Source organism: Ruditapes philippinarum, unplaced genomic scaffold, assembly GCF_026571515.1.
Source record: "Ruditapes philippinarum isolate M1 unplaced genomic scaffold, ASM2657151v2 ctg3120_1_1_1_1, whole genome shotgun sequence".
Classification (NCBI taxonomy): domain Eukaryota; kingdom Metazoa; phylum Mollusca; class Bivalvia; order Venerida; family Veneridae; genus Ruditapes; species Ruditapes philippinarum.
Window position 1 is genome coordinate 16,196 of NW_026859580.1, and position 12,658 is coordinate 28,853.

The following is a 12,658-nucleotide window of genomic DNA, read 5'->3' on the forward strand; positions in this document are numbered from 1 at the left end:
CTCCAACTTTTTTTACTTTTTGGGAAAAATTTTTTTAAAAAACTTTGGGACAAATAGGGCGCCATCGTGAACCCATGTGCTTAAAGATAAACATGAAAAACATCAAGGAAAGGGAATGGGAAAAGGTCAAGAAAAACCCTTCAGTTTTTTGGGAACCCGGATAAAATTTCTTTAACAAAAGTTGGGAAATATAGGAAAAAGAAAAAATTTCTCTCAAAAATGCCAAAGGGCCTAGTATTAATACTTAAAATTTTTTCTTTTAAAACAACGATTTGTGGGCAAATTCCCTTTATTTCAGGGGTTTATTCAAATTTTACATAAAGGAAAGCTAAAAAAATTTTCTTCTCCCAAAATGGAAGGGCCATATGCTAATTATTTCTGTTTGTAGCCTTGTATAGACCAGTACAAAATTTATTCAAAATGAAAATTAAACCCGCATCTCTTAGGGTTCAACTTATTTCATATGGAGACACATAAGGAAAACTTTTTTTAAAATCATATTTTAGATTATCTTAGATTTTTGGTTAAAAGCAAATTGTTCAAAAAAAACTTAAATTTATTTTTGAAATTTTGACAATCTGGTCAAAGTTGACCTTTACCTCAGCGGAGTAATTTTACTTTGGTGTTATAAAGAAAAATGCTTTGAGAAAACTTTCTTCTCCTAAATAAAATGCTTTGAGATATTTAAGCTGTGAAGTATACATTCTATGACCATATCAATTTATGTCACGATATAAATCATATATTAGAAATAATACACACTTCTAAGCTTGGTAAACTGATCATGATCCGTTTGATTATATAATTACCTCTCCCAAGGGTCAATTGATTTACATAGTCAAACTTATATATAAAAATCCTTTATAAAATCATCCCTTTAACGCCATTGTTTAGAGCATGTGAAACAACTTCTAGAAGAACTTTTACCATGTTCCTTCAAATCATGAAAGGACCAGGTCTTGGGTTATACGCCAAATTTAAACACTTCTTTGTTGATAGCTTGAAGGTTGAAAGGGTTGAACTATCTGACTTTCATGGATAAATAACCAGAAGAGTAATGACCAATTTCTACTAAGCTACAGTACTAACTTTTTTGACAGACAAATGACCGTAAAACTCAATGTCCGAGATCAAGTGTTGTCTGTGGAACAAGAGACGCCTGGACATCACATCCGACACTCTCCGTAAGGTGCTAAGTTTGCAGGCATCAAATAATGATCATGAGTCTGGATTAAAAGAAAAACCGGTTGAACCAGGTGATGCTCCCCGACTAGGTTTTGGACACACGCCCGGCGACTATATGCTCCCGGAGCATAAAAATGGCCCTGCCTAGCTGTCAATTTTTATATAAAAAAACTCTTTATGTCAGAAACCACAATGCAAGACCATTTGGTTGGAAGAATTGTCTTGTGTTCCTCTTTGATTGTCCAAATCATGGCCCCACTGTTATAAGGTGACCTAGAATTTAAGACCTCGTGACTTACTTTCTTGTTTTTGAAGCTAAAGAAATTTGTATAACAGACACAATATGATTTGCCAGCTGACCTTAATTTGTTCTAGTGATCTTTTTGTATTTTGATTGTAAAATTTCAGATGCAGAATTATACACTGAGATCATTTGACCTAAAATTTTATCTTATGCAAGTTTGAATTTCATAATACAAGCTATAACCAAAAAGTTTGAACTCAACAATAAATTTGATTGTCATTAAAATTTGATATTGGTTGACCTGGAATTTGAACCAGTGACCTATTTATTTCTCGTTTTAGCTGCAAAGCCTTAAATGTTTACCCTATGTACAGTTTCAAACATTTGATAATGTTTATATACATTTCTACCTTAAGACTGCCTATTACTTATTATTATCACCATTAATTATCCTTTCCAAACATAACAACATCACATTTGACATGACCTTTTTCTATGTATAGCAGTTTGAAAAAAGCAAATGCATGATGCAAATTCTTGAAATAAATTTATTCATCTAATTTCAAAATATCTGTGTTGATAATTTGCTAGAATTAAATGTGACTTCTTTTAATGTTACATTTTATTTTCAATTTGTTACCATGGCATTGTGCACAGATTATTTATCTATAAGTTTGTTTCATTCTTAACAACATGCTTAAAATGCTAAAAGTTGAGTGTCATACGTTTCAGGTGTGTCTTTCATTTTACTTCTCCGTTGCCATGGCAACAGAACATGTTGAATATTGACAAACAAAATATCAGTCTAAGTTTTCTTAATTATTTATAACTTTAGGGATATGCCTAAGTGCAATACATGTTGACTATTCATAGTTTTAATTATCATAACAAACCAGTTAACAAAATACTGAGACTTAGTTTTCGTTACCCCACCCACTTTAAGAATATCAGAATCCACATTCTTTTACAATAAAGATAAAAAATAAGGGTGATATTAGTATGATGTTGTTCAAGTCTTTGTAGTATATGGTAAAAATATTCATTTACACCCGCTATTCCTTAGCTGGTAGGAAAAAATGTCAGCCCCATATCAATTTTTGATGATTTTTTCATGCATTTTTTAGCAAATTTATCTATGAAATTCAGAGAATATGAAAAAATAATGGAAATGCCTCCATTTTCATATTGTTCCAATAGGATGTGAAGTTTTAACATCACCTGTACCAAAATAAATACAAAAAAGACTAAATTTTATCATGTAAATTGCGTATTAGCCATTTTTCAATAATTTGGCGGCCATCTTGGCGGCCATCTTGGATTTCTCAAAACGTACCATGATTTAACATGTCTACCCAAATTTTTTGTAAACTTCAAACATTTAGCTTTACATTGGTATAACATTTATCCATGGACCTTTTTTGCACACAAAAGGTCCCCAGGGACTGTACTACACGCAAATATAAGCTGTTGAATTACTTAAAAAATCATAAAAGCATGAAAACTGACCGAGTGTTTCTTACCGTATCATGGGTCCGCAATGAAAATTGTGGCACTGTATACATTAACGCTAGACTTGCAACGCATTATGAGCAACGTTTTGTGTTTGAGTTTTCAAGATTATGAAAAATAATCGTGGCCCTTAATTGTTCTATAATTGATTTGGGTTTTTATTTAGATTTAAAAGGCCCCTTTTCCTACCATAAAATAAAAAAATATTTAAACTGTTCGAAATAATTTAATTTTAAAAAGATATTCCCTTTCAGGGTCTCCCTATGCAGGTTGTTTTTAAAAAATACCGGGCTTTTCGCTGATTCGATTACTTTTTTCATGGGGCATAACTAATATTAAATTCTTTCGCCTTTTTCCCCCCATTATTTTAAACAATAAAAAAAAGCCCCTTTTGGGGCATAAAATATTTTCCATTTCTGTAAATTTATTAATTTAAAAAATTACAGGTTCAAAGCTTTTTTGGTTTTTTATTAATGTTTTTATTTTTTAAAAGAACATGTTTGCCCGTTTAAAGGGAATATTGTGTATTTAAAAAAATTAATGACTAAATTTTATATTTTAAATTTTTTTTATAAATTTCATGTATATAGAATCTGTTGTTGCGTCAGAATTCACTTCGACCCCATTTGATACTACCTACCTGGTAGAGCTGTGGAGTCCGAGTCATTTAAGTTATGATTAAATTTTGTACTATTTGTTAAGGTGTTGTTCGGTTGGAGCAACCATTTCGATTGTAGCCTTCGAAATCCCATGTGTATGTAACATAGCTCTGAACGCGCCTGAGAGCCCGTCAGTCCGTCCGTGCGTCACAAACAAACAAACAAAAACAACAACAACAAATCTTTAGATATAGAAATTAAAACAAGAATGATATCATACTTGAGTAGGTTAAAAGATAAAAATAGTAATACGTTGTCCAATCAAAAGTATTTCATCAGCTTAAGTTTTCAAGAACATGGTTCTCTTAATTCAAAAAAGATAATATTTGTACAAATGGATACAGCAATATTGGACTGATCAAAGAAAGATAAATGGTTAATGGTTTGCTTTGTCATTCAAACGGAAAAGTAAAAATTAAAAATGATAAAATGATTAAAAACAAGCACTTGGGTTTTTTATTAAAAAAGCAAGAAAAAGTGGTCTAAAAAAAAAATTGGGGGTTTTTTTGGAAAAGGGATGAAACCCCAAAACCAAATCATATAAAGGGCATTCAAAATTAAACCCACTGCGGGTATTGCGGATGTGAAAAAAGGCTATGCATTAAAACTGGGGTGATTTTTAAAAAATTAGTTATAAAAATGCATATTTAAATTTTTGTAACCCCAAAACGGACAGAAAACCCAAGTGGGAAAGAGTTTTATAATGGGTTTTTTAATTTTCAGGTCAATAAAAATTTAGACTATAACTATTTTCATATTTCCCCAACTTATTTTTTAAAAAAAATTTAAAAAAAATTTAACTGACTAAATATATAATACAAATACAAAAAAGTACAAACAAAAGTTGCTATATGTCATAGAAGCATATCTTGTTATCGCTAAAATATTAAAAAGGTAAAATAACACATGATTTGTTGCACGATTTCTATGGTATTTTAAACAGCATTCGGAGGACAAATTGCTTTATTTTCTAATTCGCTTGCTCAACATAATTAGGATTGGCCAATTGCATTGCTTTTATTATATCAGAAATACAGAAATAAATTCAAATATAAATCATGAATTGAACTTTGCCTCTTCTCACTACATTCTTAAATGAAAGCATCACCTGTTAAATATAACAGAAAATGTATAACCATCGAAATGAGCTTCTTTTTCTTTACAAAAATAACCTGATATGATACCAGTGTACTCAATCAAATTTTACCTACCGCTCCCTTTGGGTTAAAAAACGGGGCTAGTTTAAAACACTTCCCCCGGGCCCGGATAAAAAGGTTTTGTAAATAGATACCCACCGTTTTTTGTTTTTATTTTTCTCTATACCCTAGAAAAAAAAGTGAAGTCCCAGGGAAAATCGGCATTACAGTACACAATACCCGAAAAAAAACGCTGAATGGGGGGGGGGGGGGGAAAAATGACCCAAATTTGAATAGGAAAAAGGGTCGATATATAAATTTTTAAAAAATTTAATCGAAATTAAATTACGAAACGGGCTTTTAAGGGCCCTCATAACATATATTCCAGATTATTTGTGAGAAAAACGAACTGGCGACTGTTCTGGCGTTGAAGTTTTGTGTTTCGCCGATATTAATGAGTATAACAACGCACATTAATCCTTTCTTTTGCTTTTCGGTATACCTAACACATTTGCCGAACTATATAGCTTCATAATTAAGATACTAGTTTTCGGTATTTATTTCCACAACTATGTCTGAATTTGCACAATCCTGCATTATTTTAACAATTCTGCATTAAGGGATATATACGACGATTATATTATTGTTGCATATCGAATCAAAGTCAACTTCTGCATCTTTCTTTCCTAAAATAATACTTTCAGTGAGAGTATAGTTCATCTTAAGTATAAGACCGTTTTTCTAATTTTTTCCCCAGTTATTTTTACATTACAATTTGGATTTTGTATACCAGTACCAAGAATACGACTTGCGCTTCCATTCTAGACCGCGTGCGTACATGCGGTCTTATAACGGATGATGCTAATTAAGAATACACGGAAAGAAAATTCATCAAAACATGGATGAAATTCTAAGAACATTTAAAATCAGCCATCATAAAAAACAACAGCAACAAAACCAAACTTACATGGCGGTGTAACTACATGTATTACTAATATTTATTCATAGAACCCTGTCTTTTACTTTCCTTTGAAAAAATCGTATATTTTGATTATATAAGAAATAGCCTGATCATCTATTTACCATGAAATGTATTATATATCAGGGCTGGGAATCATAACTGCGTCGTATCCTACAAAATGTAAACAAACGCCGCCATCTTGGAACGAAATACGTATGTTTTTGATTATAACTATTTTTGTTGGAAATGACTGAAAGCCATATATATGTATTAACACGCTGCACTATTTTCCGCTTCGTTCGGTATATATTTTTGTTGGAAATGACTGAAAAATAGATACATATATTAACACGCTACACTATTTTCCGCTTCGTTCGGTATATGTTGCTTGCACAATTATTTTGTAAAACAAAAGTTATAGCGAACTTGCAACTCGAAGCGGAGCAGAATTTATGTGAAAATGTGTGGATACGACGCAGTTCATATTGCTTTATACATCGTTTTTTCCTTCAAATCAATTGTATACTCGTTTCAGAGTTCAGCATAAACTTCAAAATATGAGTTTGCACCATTTACTAAAATTTCATTAAAAAGAGTTGTTTATTTTCCAAGAAAATAATGATTTTTACGAAATGATACGACGCAGTTGAAAATAAAATATGATACGACGCAGTTGTATTTTCATTGCAGGCATATTGCATATTGGTTCAGCTATTAAATTATGTGCTAGGTATGCTAATAACGTCCAACAACATTTCTTGTTTACAACTTAAGTCAAAAGCAGAGGTCACTCATTTGTTCCACAAAAAATGGAAAATGTAATAAAAATTCTATTAAGGCTTCATATTTCGGTCGCATTTTTAGTTTCTGTCATAAGCATCTACAGTAAACTCCGCTTATAGCGAACTCATTGGGACATTCAAAATTTGTTCATTATATCCGAAGTTCCTTCTAAGCATATAGCGAATTAGTTCCTTGTATAGCGAACATATTTACATATAACGAACTGATTGTTTACCATCGTGCGCCTTTGTGAAGAGCATTTGATTCACAAAGAAAGGATCATGATCATGTAGGATCAAATGATCCTGATTTTATTTTCATTGTTTTATGTTTCTTTTGCTAGACTTAAATGGTAAATATTCAAAATGTTAAAAATTGCTGATTTACAAAGAAACCAAACTATTTACAAATAACAAAACAAATACATGTACAAAAATATTCGGATCAAAATAAGGATCAATTTTAGGATCAGGATCAATATTTGATTCAACTGTAAAATAGCCGTATCATGTACAAATAACAATTAATTTATTCTAAAATTTCATTAATTTGCTAGTACAAGTCCAGTTTTAATAAATTAATATTAGATATTTTATCTATGAGGATAAAAAATGAAGGAAAATAGAGCTTTCAAATTTGATCCTATCCTTTTATATTTGTAAACACGGGGCCTAGGCTTTTCGTTTTCCTTCCATGATTGAGAATAAACAAGATTTTTGATTTTTCATTTCTTTCATATTGAATATCTTCTTTTATATTTTAAGGGTGACTTTAATCACGGATTTATAATATAAATCCGTGCTTTAACTGATAAAATATATAGATTTCTTTCCATTTCAATCGAGCCTACTTTAATGTTTTCAATGGATTATGCTTGCAAGCATGCTGATTATGTTAAAAAAACGGATTATAGATTATCATAATTATTCTACTCGAACAAAACTATTTAAGAAAAGATAAATGAAAGAATTAAAGGAATAACCGTTTTATTTTGGTGAAAAGAACTCATGCTAAAATATCCTAAATAGAAAACTCTTACGTACTGCTATACAAATTCATTTTCATAGATGTATTGAAGTTCATTCAACAATAAACGGTACATTCGGCAGCAATGAAAACGAAAGTTGAACATGCAGGTTCTATTTACGAATAGCCAATATTTTCGAGTTCGTTATAAAAGTGTAATTTTCTGTACTTTTAACTAAATTGGGACTAAGAAATGAGTTCCTTATAAGCGATAATTCCTTATAAGCGTGTTCCCTATAACCGTATATTTTTATATTAAATAAAGAAGGGCAAAATTCGGGCCAAAATAAATTGTTCCTTATAACCGGAAGTTCGCTATATCCGTGTTCGTTATAAGTGAAGTTTACTGTACAAATTCCGAAAAGCTGTATCAAATGCAATATACATTGAAACACGTGATCGCACACCCATATGACCACGTTTTCTAGAGTTGCCTTAGCATGCTTATAAACTTGTTCCCGTGAGTTCGAAATTGGGTTGGTTACTTTTTTCATTTACAGAATTTTGATACAAAATTCAATATTCCAGGATAACCTCTCCTGGACCCTGTATCAATCAGGAATGACCTTTGTTTTTGGGGTTTAAAAAAAAAAAAAAAAAATTACAAATTTTGTAAAGGTCTCTTGCTATCTGAAGAGAAGTATGCATGCCTACCTTTGTTACTTATAATAAGCAACAATTTCCGTCAATTCTATTATTATGTCGTTTACGTGCCGATTTTATTGTATTCATTTTTTTAATAATCGGTGAGAACAGATGAGCTTTATTATTTGAAACTGAACATTAAATTTTTAAAATTATATTATAAATGGTTAAGCTACGATATATTTTTACAAGTAGGGTATGCGTTCCGTTCAGTCATTTTATGTTCAGCGCCGCGGAACTTTACCGCCGATTTTGTCGTATTGCATTTCTTTATCGCCGATAAGAACAGGTCTACGGAATGTATTTTCTATTTTTGCACTAAAGTATCATTCTTCTCCATTAAAAAACTTTAAATTTTCAAAATCGAGTTACAAATGATAAAACTACAAATTATTTTGTAAAGAAGGTGTCCGTTTTGCAAAGGTATTTTACGCTTTGCACCGATAAATTTGATACAGATGTATGCACGACAGGATGTTTCAATAGTATTGAAGAAGTTTTCACTATATTGAAGAGAAAATTTAGGTCAGATTATCGCATCGAATTTTCAACAGACTAGAGACATGGCATCTAAACATACCTTCAAACTTAAGTGTGATTTTATTTGAAAATAAATTGCCTGAAAATTAAACAAAAGTTTTCAGAAAATGACTTCAAAGAGGATTACCCCCTGTTTACGTTGAAAATTGCTCTGCTATTCGCACCGAAATATCAAAGTAAAAATAATCTAAGATATTAAGAAAATATTTAATTTCAATAAGAAAGTTAAATTTTATTGTCTTTATAATTAATTTAAATATTTATAATATTAAAACTTCACGCCAGAAGTTAATAAAAAAACAACTAAAGGTGCTTATTTGTACAGCTGACGTCAACAAATTGTTGAAAAAATCAGAGAGTTGTTCGACCGAAGCCGAGCTGTTTATGTTTACTGAATTCAAATCACTTGAACTGAACTGCTATGAATTCGAAAACAACCAGGGACTTTTGATTCTTTCGTGTGTAAACCTATCAAGCTAGATGTAGTTTCAAAATGTCGATGGTTCTCTGCAGGTGCAATATTTTGCCTGAAATAATACACAAAGGTTCACCTGAGGTCTTCGCCCCGAGTAAAAATAATGAGTAAAATGAAAGTTTGAAAACAAACCTCAAAAAACAGTCATATCCCAGAACATGCAGAACCACAGTTTCTTAGAGCGTAGCTAGCTAAAATTCAGGTTCATAGACTTCTATATTTTTTTGCCAAAAAATAGGGATAATTTTGAACATACAGGAAAATATAAGAAATTATTTCAAAAAAAATATGATAAATATTAAGTAACATGTTCATGTTTAACTGTAAAGTAGCTTCCACAATGTGAACTATCAAATTAAATATATATTGGGCATGACACAATGTATTCTAAATAATCAAAAGCAATAGAACATCGCTATACACCGAAAATAATCTGGGTTTTTCTAGCGCAAGTGATTATTCCATAAAAAAGACATATATTGCCAAAATTATCCCTGTTGAAAAGACTGCCCCCCAAAAAAAAAAACAACTGCGTCGTATCATATTTTATTTTCAACTGCGTCGTATCATTTCGTAAAAATCATTATTTTCTTAGAAAATAAATATCTCTTTCTTATGAAATTTTAGTAAATGATGCAAAATCATATTTCAAAGTTAATGGTAAACTCTGAAATGAGTATATAATTTATTTGAAGGAAAAAACAATGTATAAAGCAATATGAACTGCGTCGTATCCACACATTTTCACAAAAATTCTGCTCCGCTTCGAGTTGCAAGTTCGCTATAACTTTTGTTTTACAAAATAGTTGTGCAAGCAACATATACCGAACGAAGCGGAAAATAGTGTAGCGTGTTAATACATGTATCTGTTTTTCAGTCATTTCCAACAAAAAGAGTTATAAACATAAACATACGTTTTTCGTTCCAAGATGGCGGCGTTTGTTTACATTTTGTAGGATACGACGCAGTTTTGATTCCCAGCCCTGTATATAAAGATAAAGTGTTCCGTTTTTATGATTAGAAAACATTTTTATCTTCCTCAGTGTTTGTTTATATTATTAAAATGTTATGTATTCATATATTGACAATATCAAAATAATGACCTTACCTTTCCCTACTCGACTCATTTTCTGTGACTCAACTCAACAAGTACATTACCTGACCTTATTACTTAATGAAACCCCACGAAAATCACGAGAATATTCAAATAACACATGATTTGTGAACGAACAAATTACAAGAGCGTAGCGGATGGTATCTTTGCTTTGCTTTGGAATGTTTTCTTAAACATGATAAAGTACATAAGTAATATGTTTCTTGTGAGTAATATTAATAAATACTGATGTATGGATAGAAAAACAAAAGAGCATGTAGGTAAGATAGTTACCGCACTCGGAATAGGTCTGCATAGTATTTACAGACCCGGTGGCCTTTTAAAAACCTCGATCGCTACGCTCTCTCGGTCTTCAAATCGCCATCCGGGTCTGTAAATACTATGCAGACCTATTCCTCGTACGGTAACTATTACGTAAGGGTTAGAGGGATGGGATGGAAAAATAAACATGCGAATAAAGCAATGCAATTACCTCGAGTGATTTGATACATAAAAATCTGACACGCTTAGTTGATTCACGAAAATCTCGTGCAACACACTCTTTACACAATTACTTTACTTAATAGCTCTACCAAGAATAAATACATGTTTTTCATTTCTATGAATAGAATATCAAACGCATGCCAAGCGAAAACAGTTTACGACATAATAAAACACACACAAAGTGTCCAATAGTTTACCATTTAACTTTTACGGTTATTACGGGTTAGATCTATACATATAATTAAAACATTACAATGGGAAAACTATAGTAGATACACATTTCACTGATCTACATTTCATCTAAAGTTTGTAACCATTTTCCGGCGAATGTATGTTCGTTTCTACGACATACACATTTGGAACTATCCCAGCCATCTCGTCCGATTCGTAACCATAGCTGTCTCCATAATATCTTCCAGTTCGGTTTTCCTTTAATCTTGGTCCCCAGTCAGGCCTCGGTCTCACTGCCTCGCGTATCTAAGAGAGAATAAAGAATTAAATTATTTCTCTGTAAAACTAGGACGCATTACCAATCATTAAAAAAACTACTTGACAAGAAACATTATTAAACTAAAACATATTTCAATCTAGACAAGACAGATAAGATGGCCCTTGATCGCTCACCTGAAATCAATTACATTAGCGCACATAAATAGACTAACCACAAAATAGCACTAATCAATGTTTTTGAGAGCAGAAAATGTTTAAAGATTTTCTCTATATGAGTCTATATGAAAAATAGTAGAAGAAAAAGAGCTTATCACTTAAACTTCAAGTGTCTCGTGATTAACATATATACAAACATACATACAATGACATGAAAAGTACAGTGACATGATTTATTCATGCTTTTGAGTGGGTTACTGATTCATCCGTAAAAATTATATTTGATAATTCCACAGTGAAAATTATTAACCATAATTTCACACTTTTCAATGACGAAATTACGTTTTAAAGATTTCCCAATGAGGTACCTTAATTTCAATTTTGCTTACAATTCTGCCAGGGCTGTTTAGAGGGAAGCAAAGCTGAAATTTATAAATAACTTAAATTTCAAAAGTAACAAGAGCCATGTTTACATGGCCATCCCCCGCCGAATGTATTTGCTCATCGGAATAATGTATATGTAGTAGAGCAGAATAATTCAATTTTAAGAGGTCTTTTGGTAATGAAAACTGATAGCTGAAGTAATTACAGATTTGAAACCTATGTGAATACTGATGGCTGAAAATAACAAAGGGCAATAACTGAAAATTAATGCAGGGTAGATTATCATTCTTGTGTGCTGCACTCCTCCTCCACCTATGAAGTTTCAAGTTGATACCTCTAACACTTTTTGAGATAAGCTCCGGACAAAAAGTATGAACAATAACAAAGGACAATAACTCATTAATTATAAAGGGTAGAGTTATCAATCTTGCGCACGGCATTCATCCTTAATAAGATAAATCCACCTATGAAGTTTTATGTTGTCATCTCGAAGACTTTTTGAGTTATGCTCCACTCAGGTGAAAAATTAAGAATAAAAAAACAAAGGGCAATAACTCAAAAATTATGAAGAGTAGAGTTATCATTCTTGTGCATTGCACACCCCCCCCCCCTGAGTAAGATATTCCACCTATCAAGTTTCATGTTGATATCTCAAAGGCCTTATGAGTTATGCTCTGGACAAACATTAAGTTTGAAAAATAACAAAGGGCAATAACTGAAAAATTATGGAGGGTAGTGTTATCATTCTTGTGCACTGCACTCCTCCTCAATGTGATCTATCCACCTATGAAGTGTCAAGTTGATACCTCATATACTTTTTGAGATATGATGCGGACAAAAATGTTGGACGAAAGGACGGACGGACAGATGGGCGGACGCAAAGACAGACTGACAGAGACTAAGTTATA

General features: G+C 31.8%; 1 protein-coding gene across 1 annotated transcript in view; it reads right to left on the reverse strand.

Annotated features, from left to right (window-relative positions):
• Window positions 1-9,696: 9,696 nt before the first annotated feature.
• The window catches only part of LOC132757111 (sodium- and chloride-dependent glycine transporter 1-like), a gene marked incomplete at its 5' end in the record, with an annotated part of 51,268 nt that continues 48,306 nt past the window's right edge, over window positions 9,697-12,658 (reverse strand). Inside the window, 1 exon segment of the mRNA XM_060748298.1 lies at window positions 9,697-11,237. Coding sequence (XP_060604281.1) covers window positions 11,061-11,237 — 177 coding nt within the window.